Consider the following 22,447-nt stretch of genomic DNA (forward strand, 5'->3'; position numbering starts at 1 on the left):
CTCAGGGCCATGGCCCGCGCGGAGAGGGGCTGTGGACGCAGCGATGCCCATCAGTCCTCCGCGGAGGGCTGCCTGCGGGGAGGGAGCCGTCACGGTGTCCGGGCTGTCTGGCGGCGGTGCACGGGCGTGCGGCCGGCGGAGGCCAGTGCTGGGCGGGGGGCGGGGGGGTGGGGGGGGCGAGAGGGTCTCCGCGGCGTCTGGGACTCGCGCGTGCCGAGCGCCTGCTGTGTGCCAGGCTCGCTGCGCTTGGCGCCACAGGGCCGGCGGGCGGCCCCCACCTGCACTGACCCCCGTGTGTCCCCAGGATGCTGCCCGTCGCGGAGCCGCTGCTGCGCCTGCTGGGCCTGGAGAGGACCGCCTTCCGCCTGGGCGCCGCGTCAGCGCTGCTGCTCTCGCTGCTCTTCGTCTTCTTCCGCCTGCTGCTGCGCTTCCTGAGGCTCTGCTGGCGCTTCCGCGTCACCTGCCGACGGCTGCGCTGCTTCCCGCAGCCGCCCCGGCGCAGCTGGCTGCTGGGCCACCTGGGCATGGTGTGTGCGGGGCAGCCGGGCGGACGGGGCTGGGCGGGCCCCGGGGGCTCAGGAAGGAGGGTGCACCTGCTGGCACCCCTCGTCCCCTCAAGAATCTGGTTGGAGCCACGAGCAGACCCGTTTTACAGGGTAGGAGTGAGGCTGAGGCTCAGAGAGGACAGCAGTTTGCCCAAGGTCACACAGCTGGGGGGCAGAGCCGCCTCTCAAGTTCTCTCTGATTCTAGGCTGTTGCTGGAGCAACAGGTACCAGGGCTTGTGGGTTCATCAGGGGCCGGATCGGATCGCAGGGCGGGCAGCAGGAGCGGTGCTCCTGTGGGGTGGTTGCTCCATCCCCGTCCCCAGGGTGGCTCCACACACTCTCATTTGCTTTAATGCTGTGGTCTCAGGTCAAGACTCCAACCCTTTTCTTGCATTTCATTTGTTATTTCACATATATGTGCCAAATATTATTTTGACGGTTTATAAATATTAACTTATTTGGTCCTCGTGACAATCCTGGGAGGTAGGTCCCACGACTATCCCCATTTTGTTCCCTAGAATACTGTAGCACAGAGAAGTTAAGCAGCTGGCCCTAGGTCACACAGCTCATGAGTGGCAGAGCCAGGGTGCAGACCCAGGCCATCTGGTCCCAGGACCCTGCTCTCAGCTCTCTGCCCTCTGCCGCCTCTGGTTTCTGATGAGAAAGGCTGGACCTTTCTTAAAGGGCTTCCGATGCCAGAAGAGAGAAATCCAGACTCCCAAAGTCACTGAGGCTCTTGGGGTCCTGGGTCCAGCCCAGCCTGCCTGCCGACTCGCCTGGTGCCCCTTCCGGGCCTAATGACTGAGGGGCCGTTTCGGAGCCCTTGCTGGCCCAGGCCACATGCCGAGCGCGGAGGTGGGCTGTGGAGGCAGTTGGGGGCGGCAGTCCTCAGCGTGGCCTTGATGTCTGTCTCCACCATTCAGGCCTGTGTGACACTGAGCAAGCTGCTTCACTTCCCCGTGCCTCAGTTTCCGCATCTGCAGTGCGGGTTCTACAGTGGTTCCTAATAGCGTCATGGGATTGTCCTGACAGTCCCTGAAGTCAGGCCCGTGGCACGTGTGCCCCGAGCTGGGGCGCGGTGGTGGATGCCCGTGCGGCTCCTGGGTCCTGCAGAGACAGGAGGCGTCGGGTGAGCCTCGATGCATTTTAGATGCCGCTTGGAGTGAGCATCTGGCCAAAGGAACCAGGAGACACGCTTCGCTCAATAGCCCAGAGAAATTTTAGGTAGTTTTGGGAATTAACTTCCTGGGACCAGTACTCACTGAGCTTTGCCTGTTTGTGCCTGAACCTCCTCCCTCCCCTCTGTCCTCCCACCACTGTTCAGGCCTCATCCTGTCCTGCTGGACCATGGTCCAGCCTCCTCCCTGGGCTCCTGCCTCCAGCCTCACTCCTCCAGTCCATCCCCCATCCCAGCCCCAGAAAGATTCTTGAATCCACCCATGTCCCTCCCCTGCTCATACACCCTCCATGGCTCCCCATTGCTGTCTGGAGAAAGTCCCAGCTCCTCAGCTGGTATTTCAAGACCCCTTAGACTCTGGCCCCCCTCCCTCCTCCCCTGTCCCATCGTCCTCCTCTAGTCCCACGGAATGACTCCTGGCTCCTGCAACAAGGCTCCAACTCCCCAGCTCTGTGCCTTTGCCGAAACCATGCCCTCTGCCCAGAATATCCTTCTCTGCTAAGCAAACTTTTCTCGTTTTTCCTCACTCCAGGAAGCTCTCTGGCTTTGATGGCAGTCCTAGAGGTAGTGGCCAGGCCCTGGTGCCACGGGCAGTCAGCTGGGGCTGGTTCTAAAGCCCAGCCTTGACCCCGTGTGCTCAGCCCTTCTCTCAGAGCCATGCAGCCTGGGTGAGGCCGTGATCTCCCTTGGGTGTGGACAGGCTCAGGGCTGAGCTTGATTGAGAAAGAGACCCGGGAGCCAGAGAGAAATCATTCATTCATTCACTTATTTGACAATTGCTGGGCCCTACCACTGGCCAGACATTGAATCAGGCCCCTTAGCATCTGCGCTCTCTCCTGATTCTCACAGCCTGTGAAATAGGGATGGATCTTCCCTATATTATGGGTTTGATCTTTGGGTCTCAGAGAGGTTAAGGGACTTGCCCAACGTCACACAGCTGCTGAGAGTGGATTTGAGCCTGAGTGCTTCTGCCTCACGTTGGTGAAGAGCCGCATCTTGGGGCTGGGTGGCCCTGTTCACATCCTGGCTTTGCCGCTGTGGCAGAGGGGGCTGGTCACCTGCCCACATCCTCTCAGCCCATTTCTGGGTGTGACGGCCTGACTCGCAGCTGCCAGCACCTGCGTTCTAGGGCTTTCGCTGGCAGCTGGCCCCCCCTCTGCCTGTGTGGACTGCCAGCTTGAGAGTGGGCGCCCCTGAGCGGCCCTGGGTCAGGACTGCGGGCCTGCGGGAGCTGGTGTGAGCACCCTCGCCCCTCCCCCGCGGGTGGGTGGACTGAGGTCCGTGTCCCAGTGGGGCTGAGCCTGGCTGCTCGCGGGGTCACTGCCCTGACAGCTCGCTCTCTGCCGGCCACCTGCCTCCCCGTCTCACGTCCCCATCCCCTACTCACCCCCCAGTAGCTACTTGCCCTGGACCCCTTGTCTCCGGACCTGCTTCTGGGGGAGGCCGAGGCAGGACAGTGGCACCCTGTCTTGGCAGATGGGCCGCTTGACCTTGCGGAGCAGTTGGTGGAGGAGCCCCTGGAAGGGCTCTCGGGCGGGTGGGAGGCAGGAGGAGCGCCACGCAGGCACGCGCGCACGCGCACAGGAGCAGCACCGCCTGGGGTCTTCAGCGCGGGCTCCTTGGCCTCGTCACTTTGCGAACCCCCTCAGCCGCCCTCAGAGAGAGCTGGTCCTTCCCCACTCTTCAGACGAGTGAACGGAGGCTCAGTGGGGTGCAGCCAGCTGCCTACCACCCCACAGCCCTCCCCAGCTTGTGCTGAGGGGGGGAGGTGGTGGAGGGACGGGGAAGCGGGCCTGGGCATCTCCTCACTGTCTTTCCCTGCCACCCCTCGCAGTATCTCCCGAATGAGATGGGCCTCCAAGATGAGAAGAAGGTGCTGGACAACATGCACCATGTACTCCTGGTGTGGATTGGACCCATCCTGCCACTGTTGGTTCTGGTGCACCCTGACTACATTAAGCCCGTGGTGGGCGCCTCAGGTAGGCAGGTTGGGCCTCTGAGTGACGGGTAAACCCTCAACTCCCAGAGCCCACCTGGGCTTCTAGGCAGGTGGCCTATCCAGAGGAAGAACCATTTGAGTAGGGCTTTGAAGGATGAATAAGAGTTCACCAAATCTGAAATGGCAATACACAGATGGTGGGAAAAGCTTGGGAAAAGGTGTGACAATGTCTAAGAACCCAGGAACCTTGAGAGAATGTCCACCCACCTGGAAGTCAGAACCAAACATGTTCGGACAGGCAGTCATTGCCTAAGATTTTGTTAAGTGGTTGTTGCTCAATTCTAAGCCATAGCACTCCCATCATTTGGGTTCTGACACTCCCGCTGTGGCTATCCCAGCCTACAGCCCCTGTCTTCACCTGGGCTGACCCTGAGTGGCAGGGAGGGAAATGTTGAAGGATTGCTTCTCCTTTCTACAGTCTGTACCTATCCCAAGGTGTAGGACTCCCAAGGGCGCTTGGCAAGCTCTTGCTCAACCTTCAACACCCACCTCCAATGACCCCCTCCTCCAGGGAGCCTTCCTTGACCCCACAGACGGAACATAGCTCTCTCCTCTGGGCTTTCCCATTCTCAGTCCTAACCCTTTGGGGCTGCGTGTGTCTATGTTCAGCTCTATGTTCCTCATAAGTGGGGCTCTGGATCCTGGGCATGGCCTCGCCTGGAGCTGTTCACCTCCAGAGGCATTAGGGGACATTGAGGGCGGAGGTGGGAAATAAAGAGCTCCAGGAATGCAAGGATCTCTGGCCTCAGCTTGGCCTCTGCAGATACACGACTGGAGACTGCCTTCCAGGCTGCCACCCACGAGCGATGGCAGAGTAGGGGGCTGGCGTCCATGCTGTCCCCAGCTCGGCCCTACCCGTGCCTCTGTGTCCCCAACATTGCCTCTGTGGGGATGCTCATCGCCCCTGCACAAAGGGGGACACATCTATAGAGCCTGCGGGAAGTGCCCTGCAAGGAGTGGGCACAGGTCGTGGGAAGAGCCCTGGGCAGGACTCGGGGGGCTGGGCTCCAGTCCTGGGTTGAGCACGTGCTTGCCGTGTGACCCAGCATCTCACGCAGCCCCCCGGGGCTTCAGTCTCTGACCCGTAAGATGGAGTGATTGGGAGGACAGCAGTGTAGTGTGGGGAGCTGCTCTTCAGGGTTTCTTCTCTTCTGCCTTTTTAATATGTTTTTCTTTCTCTCCACCCCCCGCCCAGCATCAGTTTCCTGAGTAGCATCCTGCATGGTTGTGAGGCCCCAAGAAGCCAGGAGCAGAGTTCCCGGCAGGGCCTGGCACTCAGTACATGCTTAAGCCTCCTCCTTGACCCCCACTCCCCGGGATGGTCTGGGGTCCATGGCCTCCCCCACTGGAGAAGCCGGATGGGGACCTCCAGGTTGGGGAGGGTGGAGCTGTGAGTCAGGAGAGGCAGCCTGGAGTCAGGCTCCCGGCCCAGGGTGCCCCTGCCCCTCCACGCCCGCCCCCGGGATTGGACAGGCCTGGCTCCATGTCTCGGATCCGTCCCCCACCGGGGCCTCCTCGGGGCCACGCCTGGCGGGGGGCTGCTCTGGGCCTGGACCCGCACAGCTGATGGGCCCTGAGGAACGCCAGGCTCCTCCAGGAACCTCTGTTTCCCCATCTTCCAATGGGCATTTGGGACGGAGAGCAGGAAGGGAGAAAGCAGGTGAATGTGCTTTTATAGAGGACAAGGCACGATATATAGGCTGTAATCATGGCTTGTTTCTATACATTCTTGTTTTTACTGAGGTGAAATTCATATAACGTGTAATTTACCATTTTAAAGTGTACAGTTTTAAAGTATAAGGTATTGAGTGTGTTCACAATGTTGTGCAACTGTCGGCTCCCTCTAGTTCCAAAGTTTTTTCATCACCCCATAAAACACCCCATTCCCGTTAGGTAATCACTTCCCATTCCCGCCTCTTCCCATATCCTGGTAAATATCAATCTGCTTCCTGTCTCTATGGCTTTGCCTATTCTGGACATTTCATATGAGAGGAATTACACTGTGAAGAACGTGGTCTTCCCGCTGGCTTCTCTCATTCAGCACGATGTTTTCGAGGTTCACCGCTGTTGTAGCGCGTGTCAGAGGTTCGTTCCCGTTTACGGCTGAGTACTATTCCAGTGTGTGGATATATGCATCTGCCACAATTGGTTTATCCCTTCAGCCATTGGTGAACGTTTGGGTTGTTCCCGCCTTTCAGCTGCCATGAGTCACGCTGCTGTGAGCATGCGTGTGCAAGTTCTGGCGAGGATGCACCTTCCTTTCTCTCGGGTGCCCTGTTGTAGACTTGCAGAGTCACCTGGTAATTCTATGTTTAACTTTTTAAGGAACCACGCAACTGTTTTCCATGGCAGCTACGTGTTCTTTTTTCACTAACAGGGGCCTGCTGTAAGCTGGGACCACGTAGCCATCTCATGACTTCTTGACACCAGTGACCAATAATTACAATCATAGTAATAAAAATAGCCAGCAGTTGGCTGGTTATTCATTTACATGCCCAGATGTTTACTGGGCACCCACTGTGTGCCGGGAGCACGTTAGCCCACTGAGCTGTTGTGGGGATGCCGTGAAGCAGGCAGGATTGTTCTGTGTCCCCTTTGGCAGGTGAGGGAGTGGAGGCACATGCCCAAGTTTACACAACCAGGTCGGGGTGGGGCTGGGATTTGAACCCAGATCTGCTGGCCCTGAGGCCAAGCTCTCAACCATGGTAAATGCAGCTCCCTGCTGGGCACTGTGTAGGGGCTTTTTTATATGACCACTTCCAGGGTAGATGTTCCCATCCCCTTTTTACTGGTGGGGAAACTGATGGGAGAGGCAGCCCAGACACAACCTCTCCTGACCTCCAGTGGTCAGGGATGGAGTGAAGGACGGACCTGATGATGAGAGAGCAGAAGTTCATCAGGAGGAGAGGGTTTGGAGAAGGCTTCCTGGAGGAGGTGTTAGTGAAGCTGCGTCTTGAAGGATGTGTAGGAGTTTGCCAGAAGAGGAGTCCCAGGTGGAGGGTCCTGCCAGGGCAAAGGTATAGATCTGTCAAAGTGCCAGGGCAATTCAGGTGACTTGGGTGTCTGGACTGAAGATGATGTGTGGAGAGAGACAGGAAATGAGACATGAGCTGAACGCAGAGCATCTGTGTGCAAAGTGAATGAGCCTGTGTTTTACCTTGGGGGTGACAGGGAGCCATGGGAAGTGTTTGAGCAGGCCAGCCACTGGACAGGTCTGTGTATGGGGAAGGCCCCTGGGGACCTAGCCTGGGGTCCAGAGCCCAGAGAGGAGAGGGGTGGCTAGGCTCCACCTTCCTCTCCACTGCTGCCTCTTCCCGGGAGCCTGCCCTCACTCCAGCATCCCTTCCTCTGTACCTCCTTTCACACCTGGCACACCTTCCACACAGTGGCATGGCGTGCCTCTGCTTCTTTTTCCCACCACACCCAGAGCTCTGCCAGGCAGGGCGTGGAGCTGAGCCGTCGCTGGGTCCCCAGCATTGCCCAGCATGGGTTGGTCACAGAAGGGTGACAGAAGAGGTGTGTCGAGTGGGAGAATGAGTGGACAGATGACTGTGTGCACAATGGGCCAATTTGTGGGGAGTGTATGTGTAGGGGGCTGAGTCATATCACAGGTAAAAGTGACATCCCTTGAGTTTCAGGTACTTCCTTCCTGGGTCCCTGGCCATTGCGTCCCAAATCTGTTCAGCACGTAGAAAGGGAATTCACTCACTCAGTCATCCATCCATCCATCCATCCATCCATGCATTTTTTCATTCATTCATCCTTTGATTGATTGGTTCATTCACTCATTCATTCAATAAAAGTTTATTTAGCACCAATATATCAGTGACTGACATGGCTTCTCCTCTCAAGGGGCTTGTAACTGGACGGATGCCCCAGAGTGACTGCTGAGGGAAGGGATGGCATCTGAGCAGAGACTCGAAGGATGAGGCAAGAGGGTTCGAGGCAGGGAGGGCATCTGATGGAAAGACTCAGAGAAGAGAGAACGCAGCTCTTTCAGGGAGCTGGGAAAAGATGTGCACTGTTAGAATGTGGAGCATGCAGGAGGCGGAGGACAGAGCTGTTTTGAGAGAGGCCTCGACTGGGGTCGATCATTTAGGGCCTTGAAAATGGGCCAAGCTGCTGGTGCTTGAGGCCAGTGGGTGTGTGAGCAGGAAGAGACACGGTCAGATCTGGAATCAGATAAGATCCCTGTGGGACCGGCGTGAAGGAGACTGGAGAGGGCGAGGCTGGCGCCTGGGCGCACAGGATGGGTGATTCAGATGACCTGAGTTGGCAGAACAGAGGGAGGTGGACTCGGGGAAGACCCAGGTGGAGAAATCCATTCTTGGTGGGGGCACAGTCGGGGCAGAGGTGTGGAGGTGAGGGACAGCATGTGGCGTTTTTTGCTACACGTTGAAGGGTAATGTGGGGGAGGCATATGGGGCAAGATGGGGTAGGGCCTTCAATGCTAGTGTGAGCTTGAACATTTTTACAGGGGCAATAGTGAGCCATGGTCGGTGTTTGAGCAGGGGAGGCTCATTTTCAGATCAGCTGTAAGGATCTTTCTAGGGAAGGTGAGGAGGATGGACTTGGGGGATGAGGTGAAAGGTCAGAGCCCAGAGAGGAGGTCCATAGAGGTCATACGCAGAGGTCAAGTGTCTGTTTGAGTCGTCATCGCCTCTTCTTTCTACACAGCTGCCATTGCCCCCAAGGATGACCTTTTCTATGGCTTCCTGAAACCTTGGCTGGGTGAGTGCAGGACTGAGTGGTCTGGGGCCGGGGCTTCAGGGGAGAGGGAGGAGGGCGTGGGTTTCTTGGAGTGTTTCACAGCAGGGAGAGAGGCCCTAACCTTAGTCTTTGGGGCCCAGGAGATGGGCTGCTGCTCAGCAAAGGGGACAAGTGGAGCCGGCACCGCCGCCTGCTGACCCCCGCCTTCCACTTTGACATCCTGAAGCCCTACATGAAGATCTTCAACCAGTGTACCAACACCATGCACGTGAGTCCCAAGTCTGCTTGGGAAGAGGGTCCCGGAGTGAGGCTGGTCCAGGCTCTAGCCCATGGGCATCATGTGACATCAGGAGGCCTCATGTCCCTACCCATGAAGGGGCTTGCAGTGAGCATGCAGCCAGGTCGCCGTCGGACGGCCTGAAGTCTGCGGCCTCCACGCCCATTCGCCACGTGTCTCCCTCCAGGCTAAGTGGCGGTGCCTGGCGGAGGGCTCCGTGGTCTCCCTGGACATGTTTGAGCACATCAGTCTCATGACTCTGGACAGTCTGCAGAAATGTGTCTTCAGCTACAACAGCAACTGCCAGGAGTGAGTGTGACCTCCCCGGGGAAGACAGAGCCAGCTGCTCTAGGGGTGCGGCGGTGGGAGGAGAAAGGAGACTCTTAGGTGTTACGCAGCCCTGGGCTGCTGGCTATCTGCCACTGACAGGCTGTGTCTTTCCACGAAACTGACATCACCTCTCTGAGCCTGATTCCTTATCCAAAAAATGGACACCCTCATTCCATTCCCATAGTCATCGTGAGAGAATTAAATGAGATAATGTGAGTCAATGGCTTGGCACACAGTAGGTGCTCAGTAAATGCTAGTCTCACTCATTCCTCCATGAAGACTATGTGGTCTTTGGAAAGTGTCCTCTCCACTTCAGGAGCCTCAGTTTCTTTCTTTGAACCTCAGTTTCCCTGACTCTCTGAGAGATGCTTTAAGGCTAAAACGATGCAGCACGGCCCTGGAACACAGTAGAAGCTCAGTGAATATTGGTTGAATGAGTAAAATAACTATTGCCCTGGTTCATTCATTCATCAGATACTCATTGTGCACCTACTATGTGCCTGGCACTACTGGGAATATGGTGGTGAGCAACTAAGTCCCAATTCCTTGGAGCTTATAGTCTAAGTGGGGATAAAGGAATAAGGGACATAAAAAATGTCCAGTTTGTAGCACATGGTAGGTCCTCAACAACAAGCTGCTGACTTTGTTACTCAGGGCCCTGTAGGGGTGTGTTTCAGCTGAGTAAGGCAGAGGCGGCCTTTGTAATTAATTCATTAATTAATCCAAGATTTATTTACTGAGCACGTACTATGTGCCAGTCTTGAACTAGGCACTGTGAATACAGTGGTCAACAAAACAGACAAGCCAGTGCTCTTCTGGATCTTACATGTTGGTGGGAAGAAAGACAGTAACCATGAACAAATAAATACACGAGAAGATGACAGACTGCGATGAGCGCAGGAAAGCACCATGCTTCAGGACCACGGACAGCTCCCGCAGCCCAGCCGGGTCTGAGCTTTTTGTGAAGAGTGTGCTGAGATGTCAATCGCATACCATACAATTCACCCACTTAAAGTATATGATCCAATGGTTTCTAGCGTATTCACAGAGTTGTGCAACCATCACCATAATCAATTTTAGAATTTTTTTTTATTAAGGTTATGATAGTTAACAACCTTGTGAAATTACAGTTGTACATCATTATTAGTCATGTTGTAGGTACACCACTTCACCCCTAGTGCCCTCCCCCCACCCCCCTTTCCCCTGGTAACCACCAATCAGTTCTCTTTGTCCATATGTTAACTACCACCTATGAGTGGAGTCATACAGAATTCGTCTTTCTCTGTCTGGCTTATTTCACTCAACATAATACCCTCAAGGTCCATCCATGTTGTTGTGAATGGGACGATTTTGTCATTTTTTATGGCTGAGTAGTATTCCATTGTATATATATATATATATATATATATATATATATATATATATATACCATATCTTCTTTATCCAATCATCAGTTGCTGGGCACTTAGGTTGGTTCCATGACTTGACTATTGTGAATAATGCTGTGATGAACATAGGGGTGCATGGGACTTTTGGAATTGCTGATTTCAGTTTCTTAGGATAGATACCCAGTAGTGGGATGGCTGGGTCATAAGGTATTTCTATTCTTAACTTTTTGAGGAATCTTCATATTGTTTTCCACAGTGGCTGCACCAGTTTGCATTCCCACCAACAGTGTATGAGGGTTCCTTTTTCTCCACAGCCTCTCCAACATTTGTCACTCTTGGTTTTGGATATTTTTGCCATTCTAACAGGTGTAAGGTGATATCTTAGTGTAGTTTTGATTTGCATTTCCCTGATGATTAGTGATGATGAGCACCTTTTCATGTGTCTATTGGCCATCCGTATATCTTCTTTGGAGAAATGTCTGTTCATGTCCCCTGCCCATTTTGTAATTGGGCTATTTGATTTTTTATTGTTGAGTTGTGTGAGTTCTTTGTATGTTATGGAGATTAACCCTTTGTCAGATAAATAACTTGTAAATATTTTTTCCCAATTAGTCGGCTGTTTTTTTGTTTCAATCCTGTTTTCCCTTGCCTTGAAGAAGCTCTTTAGTCTGATGAAGTCCCATTTGTTTATTCTTTCTATAGTTTCCCTCATGTGGGGGTTATGGTGTCCGAAAAGATTCTTTTGAAACTGATGTCAAAGAGTGTACTGCCTATATTCTCTTCTAGAAGACTTATTGTTTCAGGCCTAATCTTTAGGTCTTTGATCCATTTTGAGTTTATTTTAGTAAATGGTGAAAAAGAATGGTTGATCTTCATTCTTTTACATGTGGCTGTCCAGTTTTCCCAGCACCATTTGTTGAAGAGACTTTCTTTTCTCCATTGTAGGCCCTCAGCTCCTTTGTCGAAGATTAGCTGTCCACAGATGTGTGGTTTTATTTCTGGGCTTTCAATTCTGTTCCATTGATCTGTGCACCTGTTTTTGTACCAGTACCATGCTGTTGTGATTACTGTAGCTTTGTAGTATGTTTTGAAGTCAGGGATTGTGATGCCTCCAGCTTTGTTCTTCTTTCTCAGGATTGCTTTAGCAATTCGCGGTCTTTTGTTGCCCCATATGAATTTTAGGATTCTTTGTTCAATTTCTTTTTTTTTTTTTTAAGATTTTATTTTTTTCCTTTTTCTCCCCAAAGCCCCCCGGTACATAGTTGTATATTCTTCGTTGTGGGTCCTTCTAGTTGTGGCATGTGGGATGCTGCCTCAGCGTGGTTTGATGAGCAGTGCCATGTCCGTGCCCAGGATTCGAATTGACGAAACACTGGGCCGCCTGCAGCGGAGCGTGTGCACTTAACCACTCGGCCAGGGGGCCAGCCCCCTTTGTTCAATTTCTGTAAAGAATGACATTGGAATTCTGATTGGGATAGCGTTGAATCTGTAGATTGCTTTAGGTAGTATGGACATTTTAACTATGTTTATTCTTCCAATCCATGTGCATGGAATGTCTTTCCATCTCTTTATGTCGTCTTCGATTTCTTTCAAGAAAGTCTTGTAGTTTTCGTTGTATAGATCTTTCACTCCCTTGGTTAAATTTACCCCAAGGTATTTTATTCTTTTTGTTGCGATCGTGAATGGGATTGAGTTCTTGAGATCTTTTTCTGTTAGTTCATTGTCAGCATATAGAAATGCTACTGATTTATGTATGGTGATTTTATACCCTGCAACTTTGCTGTAGTTGTTAATTGTTTCTAATAGTTTTTCTATGGATTCTTTGGGGTTTTCTATATATAAGATCATGTTGTCTGCAAACAGCGAGAGTTTTACTTCTTCGTTGCCTATTTGGATTCCTTTTATTTCTTTTTCCTGCCAAATTGCTCTGGCCAAAACCTCCAGTGCTATGTTGAATAAGAGTGGTGAAAATGGGCACCCTTGTCTTGTTCCTGTTCTCAGAGGGATGGGTTTCAGTTTTTGTCCATTGAGTACGATGTTGGCTGTGGGTTTGTCATATGTGGCCTTTATTATGTTGAGGTACTTTCCTTCTATACCCATTTTATTGAGAGTTTTTATCATAAATGGATGTTGGATCTTGTCGAATGCTTTCTCTGCATCTGTTGAGATGATCATGTGGTTTTCGTTTCTCATTTTGTTAATGTAGTGAATCACGTTGATTGACTTGCGGATGTTGAACCATCCCTGTGTCCCTGTTATAAATCCCACTTGATCATGGTGTATAATCTTTTTGATGTATTGCTGTACTTGGTTTGCCAAAATTTTGTTGAGGACGAAAAGAAACCCTGTACGTCTTAGCACTCACCCCCCCTTCCCACTTCTCCACCAGGTCGAAGCAGTCGTGAGCTTCCTGCTCTCTCTTTGGTTTGTGTGCTACGGAAATTTCATATAGATGGAATTACATGGACTTTTGTGTCTGGTTCCTCCCACTCAACATAATGTTTTCAGATTCATCCATGTTGTAGTATGTATCAATAATTAATTTTTTAAATTGCTGAATAATATCCCATTCACTACATAATACCACACTTTGTTTATCCACTCATCCACTGATGGACAGTTGATTGCTTTAAACGTTTTGGCTGTTATGAATAACATTGCTATAAACATTTGGGTACAAGTTTTTGTGTGAACAGATGTTTTTAATTCTCTTGGCTATGTTCCTAGGAGTGGAATGGCTGGGTACGTTCCTAGGAGTGGAATTATGTGATAATTCTATGTTTAACCTTTTGAGGTACTGCTAGACTTTTTCCCAAGGTGGTTGCACCCTTTTACATTCCCACCAGCAGTATGTGAGGGCTCCAATTCCCCCACACCCTCGCCAGCACTTATTATTATCTGTCTTTTTGATTATAGCCATTCCAGGTGAAGTGGTATCTCACTGTGGTTTTGATTTGCATTTTCCTAATGGCTAATGCTGTTGAGCATCTTTTCCTGTGCTTATTGGCCATCTGCGTATCTTCTTTGGAGCAATGTCTATTCATATCCTTAGCCCATTTTTTAATTGGTTTGTCTTTTGATTATTGATTTTTAAGAGCTCTTTATATATTTTAGACACAAGCTCCTCATCAGATAGATGAGTTGCAAATACTCTCTCCCACTCTGTGAATTGTAGCCATTTAGTTCTAGTGATGCTACATCTCTCTGAAGGTCGTCATTCCCTCTTTGGGCCTGTTTTCAAATGTACCCAGATTTTGCTTTTATTCAGGTGTTGTGAGGGCAACAGATCAGGAGACGACTGCCGCTGAAAACACAGTTGGTTGCTTACAGTTCCCGAGAGGAGGGGGCCCACACACCACGCAGGGCCACGTGGGGAAGTATAGGGTCAGCCAGGAGAAAGCATGAAAAAGCCTTTTTTTGTGGGAAGAAACAGGTGAGGCAAGGTATGCACTTGAGATGGGCTGGTCTGAGTAATTTCAGCAGGCTCTGGGGGGTACGCGCTGTCCCTGGTTGACCAGTACCTGGCCCTGGGGTGACTGCGGCAGGGGATGCTGGCTCAGGCTGATAAATTTTGGTAATGGGCTCTGGATTGGTTGGTTTGCACATGAAAGACATGCTCCTGGGTGATTCGTTTGCAGTCCCTAAGAACTGTCTAGTCCTGGGAGGGGCTGTGTGTCCCCAGCCAGTGAGGCCCAGATGGCAGAGCATGGAGAATTCAGAAAATAAAGTTACCATAGGGCCTCTCTTTGGCACCTCCCCACGGGGAGAGGAAGCTTGTCTGGGGGACGAGCCTGGCTCACGGCCCTTCTCCCTGGCAGGAAGATGAGCGACTACATCACAGCCATCATCGCGCTGAGCGCGCTGGTGGTCCGGCGGCAGTACACCCTGCACCACCACCTCGACTTCATCTATTACCTCACGGCCGATGGGCGGCGCTTCCGGCAGGCCTGTGACACTGTGCACCGCTTCACCACAGAGGTCATCCAGGAGCGGCGGCGGGGGCTACGCCAGCAGGGGGCTGAGGCCTGGCTGAAGGCCAGGCAGGGCAAGACCTTGGACTTCATCGATGTGCTGCTGCTGGCCAGGGTGAGGCTGGGCCCCGGCGGGCAGCCTCCTCACAGCTTATACCACCTTTGTAAAATGATTAACGTCCCAACTAGCGCTGATCCAGGATACAGGCAGAGGCAGAACACACGAGACTGGCTGGCTGAGCCTGCTGGGGCTGCTGAACACCACAGACTGGGGACTTAGACCACAGAGATCAACTTTGTCAGTACTGGAGGCTACAAGCCTGAGATCCAGGTGTGGGCAGGGCCGGTTTCTTCTGCAGCATCTCTCCTTGGCCTGTAGATGCTGTCTTCTCCTGTGTCTCCATGTGGTCATCCCTCTGTGTGTGTCCGCGTCCTCATCTCCTCCTCCCATGAGGACACCAGTCACATTGGATCAGGGCCCACTCTCACGACCTCATTGAAACTTAATCACCTCTGCAAGGCCCCTCTCCAAATACAGTCACATTCTGAGGTCCTGGGGTTTAGGATTTCAACATATACATTCCAGAGGGGCATGAACACACTTCAGCCCACAACTTTTACAAAGAGGAAATACAAGACTTGAAGAAATGCGACACTTGCAGAGAGAGGTGGTCACCCTTTGGTGGCGCTTCTGGGTGTTCCAAGCAGCACCTGGGTTCTGGATTCAGACAGTTCTGGCTCTAACCGTAGTCATCTGACTCTTCTCTCTGAGCCTCAGTTTCCTCATTTACAACATGATAATCCTAAGACCTGATCATGAGATCGTTGTTGGACATCTGGCAGGATGTGTGGTGCTAGGAGCTACTGAGGAAATACGAACTCCCCTCCCCCCCCGCCCTCTGACTCTCCTTCCCTCTTTCCATCTTTCTTAGACGAGTGGCACACCTCTGCCTCCTGGGAATCCTTTCTCCCATAGCTTGGCTAAGGGGGGGGTGTCTTAACTTTGGAGGAGCACCTGGGATGTGGCGAGCAGGAAGAACAGGGCTGAGCATCTTCTCTGCCCATTCCAGGATGAAGAGGGGAAGGAACTGTCAGATGAGGACATCCGAGCTGAGGCGGACACCTTCATGTTTGAGGGTGAGGACCTGGCGTGAGGCTGGGGCGGGGGTGTGAGGGCCATTGTCTGAAGATAGCATCTCTGCCATCTTCAGGCAGCCTCCACTCAAGCTCCTCATCTCCCTGCAGGTCATGACACCACATCCAGTGGGCTCTCGTGGTTGCTGTTCAACTTGGCCAAGTATCCAGAGTACCAGGAGAAGTGCCGGGAAGAGATCCAGGAAGTCATGAAAGGCCGGGAGCTGGAGGAGCTGGAGTGGTCAGTATGGGGTCAGGGGGATGGAGGGGGCAGGTGGAGTCGAGAGCCTTGGGTATGAATCTCTCTGCTCTACCACTTATTGACTGCCTGACCTCAGACAAGTCACTTAAGCTTCCTCAAGTTCAATTTATTCAGCTGTAAAGTGGAGATGACAGTGATGCCTGTGCCCATCTTGTAATGCAGGAGTTCTTAGTCAGGAATGTCTTTGTCAGCAATGGTTGCAGTAATGCTGCATAACAAACAGCCCACAAACTCAGAGGTTTACAGCAAGCATTTATCTCCCGTTCTTGTCTGCACATAGTTCTTGCTCTTGTCTGCACGTTACTCTTGTTACTGCTGGATGCTGCTGAGCTGAGTGGGGTTGCTTCCAAACTGAGATTTGGGTTCAGGTCTGCCCCACCTATCCCCTCATTCCTCTTGGGCCAGCAGCTACCCTGGCATGAGGCAGAGTCCAGAAGCACAGAGAGCCACACAGCTTAAAACCTCTGGTTCATCATAACATTGCATTAGCTAAAGCAAGTGATATCGCCCAGCCCAACATGAATGGGGCAGGACACTGACAGTCATCTGCTGCTTAACGACGGGGACATGTTCTGAGAAATGCATCGTTCGGCAGTGTCGTGGTGGGAACAACACAGAGTGACTTACACAAACCCAGATGGTCTAGCCTGCCCCACACCTAGGCTCTGTAGCACTAATCTTATGGGACCACCACCGTATATGCGGTCGGCACTGACCGCTCCACCCACCTGCACAAAAGGCACTGCAGTGCCATGGGGCAAAGAGCAGGGCTGTATGATTCAAATGTGAGGGGAAGGGCAGAGTCAGGAGAAATAGTCCAAACTACTTCAGATGTCTGCGTGGAGAGCTGATGCTGGGGGACGCAAAGAAAACCCAGCATTAAATATCGTCGGTCACTGACAAAGCTCCTTTCGGTTCCCTGTCGACCTTTCAAATTATGGTCTCAGGGAGATGCTCTCGCTGTGTGCCACTGTGTCTTCAACACCTTGCTGGTCCTTGCTAATCTGCCTTTTTAGCAGCAAGACGATGCTGCAGGCCCTGAGATTGGCGGGAGTCAGTGTCTGGCCAGGAGTCAGTCATCCGCTTGTCTTTCCAGGGTGTTTGTCTCTAGGGACACAGCTAGTCAGGCATGCTCTTTGCTCTTTGCCCTTCACGGTAGCGACACAAAGGTTCTTTGAAAGAGAACCTCTTGGTGTAAAGAAAACAATCTAGACCACAAACCAAGAGTTATAATTCATCCAATTTTGGGCCCTGAAGTCCAAAGGAAAATAAAATTAAGTAAATAGTAGCATAAGGAGAGGATACACAGGTTTTAAAATACTGAATTCGGTCTATACCGGCTGGCAAGTCACTGCTGCCCGGGGTCGGCCCGTCCTGGCCCCTCCCCCGGTGTTCCCTGACCTCCATGCAATGCGTCAGTCAAAGGATTAACGTGGGACCTGCGGAAGCCTGCCAGCCGTGCCCTGATTGGCCGGGGTCAGACCTGTGCACGCTGAGGGTCGGGGTTTGTGCCTGGCACAGCTGTAAACGCCGAAAGTGGGGGCAAGTCTGAGATCCGGGACCGGGTTCCTGCGCGGTTGCTGCTGAGCCCGCGCGCGCGCGTGTGTTTTGGGGGCTCCCAGTCACCCGGCGCTCCATGCTCCCCAGGGACGACCTGACCCAGCTGCCCTTCACCACAATGTGCATCAAGGAGAGCCTGCGCCAGTTCCCGCCCGTGACGCTGGTCTCCCGCCGCTGCACGGAGGACATCAAGCTCCCCGATGGGCGCATCATCCCCAAAGGTGCCCACCGTGTGCTCCCTGCTGCCCGGCTATGCCCGCCCCAGTGCACCATCCCTGTGGATGGGCAGCGCTCTGTGTGGCTGTTGCTCCTGGGGTGATGGGGGACCCAGGTGTGTAGGGAGAGAAAGAAGTGGGTGAGGCCAGGGGAAGGAAGGGGGTGTGCAGGGTGGCCCTATGAGGGCACACGGATGGGGGTGTTGGTTTCATTCAGGTGCCAGATATCCCCCAGAGAGAAAGTCCTCTCCTGGGTTTTGCTGGGGATCTAGAGAGGCCTCAAGGTACCACCCAGTCTGTGGGAAATACAGCAGGGCACAGATATTCTTAGCCACATGGGGTCAAAGATGGGCTAAAGGGAGGGACAGGGGCGGGAGCAGCCCCAAATAGGGAGCAATGCCTCTAGGTGTGGCAGAATGCAGAGAGGACTGCCTGGAAGAGGGAACATGAGAAGTGAACCTTGAAAGCAGGAAGTGAAAGAAGGAACTTGCTTATGGAGCAGAGCCTCAGGGTGCAGACAAAGGCCTTGAATGCCAGGTTGAGTCACTTGAGCACAATCCTCAGAGCAGTAGGGAGCCATGGAAGGTGTCTGAGCTGAGGAGGAGCAATGTCAGTGATGTGAGTGAGAGGGATCCCTGTGTGGTTAGCATGGTAGCCAGAAAGAAGGTGATGGAGACTCTTAGGGAGAAGCAGAGGGAGTGGATGGGGCAGGAAGGGGTGGCAGATGGCTCATGGGAATGCTATGGCTGCAGGGAGAACCAGGGAGGGGGAGGTCTCCAGTGGTTCCCCTTGGCCCCACTGACCCCACCCCTCCCCACAGGAATCATCTGTCTGGTCAGCATCTACGGGACCCACCACAACCCCACAGTGTGGCCTGACTCCAAGGTGAGCTCCTGCCCCAACCCCCCCTTGCCTCGCTTCTTCCTCCTCAGAAGGGGCAATCTGGGGGCAGGGAGCCAGACAGCAGGGCTGGGTACAGGACTTGAGCGCCCCTCCCCCACTGCTTCATTGCTAGTTCATGAGGTCAACGAATATTTATTGAGCACCTACTGTGTGCCAGACCCTGTGCTGGGCACTGAGGACAGAGGAAGATACTGTCTTTGCCCTCAGAGCTCCCAGTGGAGCGTGGAGGAAGAAGACAAGCAAAAAATAAGATCATTTTGGGTACCGATAAATGCACAAAGGAAATAAAAACTGGAGGGGGGGCACTTTAGCTCAGATGGTGAGGAAAGGCCTTGACGAGAAAGAGATGTTTGAGCTGAGACCTGAAAAGTGTGAAGAACGGGGAGGCGGAAACAGCCAGTTCAAAGGCCCTGGGGTGGGAAGGAGCCTGGCATGCCTGCGCACCACGAGACGGGCGTGGCGGGACGGTAGTGAAGTTCTCTGTCCAGCTGGGCTGCTCCCCAGAGGCTGAGGGAGGGAGCCAGGCTGGGATGGCTGGGCCAGCCCCCAACCCACCCCCCATGCCCCTGCCTAGGTGTACAATCCCTACCGCTTTGACCCGGACAACCCGCAGCAGCGCTCCCCGCTGGCATTCGTGCCCTTCTCCGCAGGACCCAGGTAACTTCTGTTTCGCCCAGCCCAAGCCAAGCGTGGGGGGAACGCCGAGGCCAGTGGAGAATCAGGGATGTGCCTGCTAGGAGCAGGGACCACGGCCCACCTAGGTGCCTTTCCGCCGGCCTAGCGTCTTCCGCGTGCCCCCAGGGCAGCAGGAGGCCCGAATCAGACTCTGCGCCCGCGTCCCCGGGCACTGAGCACCGGCTGCGTGCCAGGCCCCGAGTTCTGGGCTCATATGCTCCCAGCAGCTCTATGATGCCACTGTCCCCGCCTTACAGATGGGGGACAGGTCACCCTCAAAGGGGCAGGTCACCTCCCCAGTCCAGGGGCCCTGCTCGCTCGCACAGCGGCTGGGCTGAGCCCGCGTACCCTCCCTCAGGAACTGCATCGGACAGAGCTTCGCCATGGCCGAGATGCGCGTGGTCTTGGCGCTGACGCTGCTGCGCTTCCGCCTGAGCGTGGACCGCACGCACAAGGTGCGGCGGAAGCCGGAGCTCATCCTGCGCTCGGAGAGCGGCATCTGGCTGAACGTGGAGCCGCTGCCTCGGCGGGCCTGAGCGCGGCGCCCGCGGATCCCGGGCCCGGGCCGCGCCCCGGGAGGCCGCACCCCAGCTCCTGGGGTGTAGGCCCCGCCCCGCGAAGGCCCGGGCCGCCGCGGAGGACCGGGGTCCAAGGAGCCGCCTGACGCTGCCGGCCACGCCCCCAGGCCGAGGCTCCGCCCCCGAGCGTCCGGTCACGCCCCTTGAGGTCCAGGTCCCGCCCCTTGAGCGTCCGTTCCTGCCCTCCAGCTGTAGGGACCGAGCTCGGCCACGCCCCCTCAGGCCCGGGCCCCTTCCCCGGGATCCCGCAGATTCGGGTCTCCAGGCCCCGCCCACCGAGCCTTCCATGGGCCGAAGACCCGCCGCCCAAGGCCTCCCGGATTCAAGCCGGAGCCTCGCGGACCCCGGCTGGCTTCTATATGGAGGACTTGGGGGCTGGAGCCGAGGTCAGAGCTTTGAACCCGGACATCACCTTCCTGAGGCCCCCGGCTCGCATGGACTAACTCTGCAGGCATCAGCCGGCATCCAGGGCCCCGGCTGTTTGCTTTTGCTGTTTTGTGAACCCAGACCCTCCCTCGCAAGCCCCTTCCTTCTTCCCTCGCTCAAAGGCCTTTTTGCTGAGTGCTCTGAGTTTTGCAGAATAAAAGCAGGAGATACAGACATCCCCCACCGTCCACCCGCTAGCCTGGCCAGACCCTGACACCCGGAGCCCAGCCAGGAAATGAGGGGCCCTGGACAGTTGGGAGGCAACTGGGGGAAGCTGTGGGCTGGGGGGCTGGGAAGCCATTTGTCCTCCATCATAAACTCACAGTTTTGGGGAGAGTTTGTGCATTCCTTAATTTTGTCAATTGCCCACATATGGATTGTGTCTGCTGGCACTGGGCCAGGAGCACAGCTGGGCCCAACTTCTGCCCTTGAGAGGAGGGGCACGGATGTTGAACAAATAATTCCACACGTAAATTTATTTACAACCCGTGACAGGTGCTCCCAAGGAGAGGCCCTTGGTACTGGGCGAGCATAACAGGGGTGGGGGGTGGCTCAGGGAGAGCATCTCGCTGAAGAAGGAGTAGAAGCTGAGTGGTGACAAGGGAGAGAAGAAAATTTCAGGGAATAGAAACAGCATCTGCAAACGTCCTCTGGTGAGGGCCAGCATAGGATGCTTGAGGAACTCACAAGGGGCCAGGGTGGCTGGATCTGGGGAGTGGGGGCAGAATGGAGGAAGGATGGGCAGGAGCCAACTGTGCAGGAACTGTGGGTCACATCAGAGTTCAGGCTTTATGCTGAGGGCAATAGGGAGCTATAGAGTGTGTGTGCCCCCAGGGGGCAGGACAGGTCTTTGTCAGATCAGGGCTGGCAGGGAGGTGGTTTGGAATGGGGGGGGGCACTGGGCACTGGTAGCTTGGGGAAGAGGGAGGTGGGATAGGAGGGGGGGCGCTGAGGGAAGGGAGACATAAGGGTGATTCCCAAGTCTTTGGCTGGGGGAACTAGAGAGTGGATTAGCCCCTGATATGGTGCTGTGGAAGGTGGGGCCATACAATGCCTACAATGATTATATCAATTCATCAAATATTTATTGAGCATCTGCTGTGAGCCAGGCAGTATTTGAGCCCTTGCATAATTGATATTCTGGAGGGAGGAGATGACAAACAAACAATAAATAAGAAAGTTCACAGAGGGCCTTGGAGGCCGCGGAAAGGATTTGAAGTTTATTATGACAGAAATGGGGAGCCATGGGGCGTGGGTTCGGGGCAGAGGGACGGGATTTGTCATACAGTCTTTGTGGTCTCTTTCGGCTGCTGTGTGTTGAATAGAGGCTGTGAGGCGAGGATGGGACTAGGAAGACCAGGGGGGGTGAGCTCAGTCCAGGTGAGAGGTGACGGCCGCTTAGACCAAGTTGGGGCTGTAGGGGGGCAAGGGCAACTGGATTCTGCTGAGGGATGTGTTATGAAGGTCGTGCTGGCGGGCTTGCTGAAGGATGGAGTGTGGGGCCCAGGAGAAGGGGAGGACCGCGGCTTTGGGTCTCAGCCTTGGACAGGCGGAGCGGCCATCGGGGGAGCGGGGGAGCGGGGGCGCTGAAGGGGGTCGGCCGTTTCCGGGGATGAGATCGGCATGTCGGGCGGAGCTGGAGAGGAAGTCGGACAGACGGGTCCCAGGCTCAGGAGAGTCTGGACGGGGGATATACGTTTAGGAAGCCTCAGCCTTTAGATGGTGTTTAAGAAGCCCCAAGACCGGGTGAGTTAGCCCACTGTGTGCGTGTGCATGCGTGTGCGCGTGCGTGTAGACAGAGGAGGGGTTTAAGGACGGAGCCCGGGGTGGGGGGTTCGCCAAAGTCAGCATAACAACAAAGACATTTAAAGTTGATGGAGCGCTTCCTGTGGGCCTTTCCCGCATGCTCCCACTTGATTCTCACGCTACCGTTGCTATAAGATGGGTATTGTTATCTCGTTTAACAGAGGTGGAAACTGAGTCCCCCGGAGTGCGATGACTCACCCCAGTCCTGCAACGATATCCTCACGTTGGAGCCTCAGCTCCTCCCTCGGGCTCCTGGTCCTGGTCGGGTCTCTAGCCTGGTGGCCTGTGACGGGGTGTTGGCAGGGATGGGGTGGAGTCAGGGGCGTGGAGACGAGGCGAGGCTGGGCGGCAGATCCTGGGGCGCCCCCAGGCGGCATGTGCTGGGGCCGTCGCTGGCGTCCGCTTCCCGAGGCTGCTCCGGGGCTGCGTGGGAAACCTGCAGACCCGGGCCCCAGCGAGCCAGCGGCCTCTTGCTGATGCTGCTTCTCCC

General features: G+C 54.3%; 1 protein-coding gene across 1 annotated transcript; it reads left to right on the forward strand.

The window, feature by feature from the left end:
* The first annotated feature begins 290 nt into the window (after nt 1-290).
* On the forward strand, nt 291-20,487 carry LOC103542411 (ultra-long-chain fatty acid omega-hydroxylase). The gene is made up of 12 exons (XM_008509345.2): nt 291-527; nt 3,558-3,702; nt 8,400-8,453; nt 8,573-8,700; nt 8,897-9,018; nt 14,246-14,513; nt 15,469-15,535; nt 15,644-15,773; nt 17,442-17,575; nt 18,390-18,454; nt 19,047-19,129; nt 19,506-20,487. The coding sequence occupies exons 1-12, from the start codon at nt 306-308 to the stop codon at nt 19,681-19,683; spliced, it is 1,596 nt and encodes a 531-aa protein (XP_008507567.1). The 5' UTR covers nt 291-305; the 3' UTR covers nt 19,684-20,487.
* The last annotated feature ends 1,960 nt before the right edge of the window (nt 20,488-22,447 follow it).

The sequence above is a fragment of the Equus przewalskii genome, chromosome 20 (genome assembly GCF_037783145.1).
Source record: "Equus przewalskii isolate Varuska chromosome 20, EquPr2, whole genome shotgun sequence".
Taxonomy (NCBI): Eukaryota; Metazoa; Chordata; class Mammalia; order Perissodactyla; family Equidae; genus Equus; species Equus przewalskii.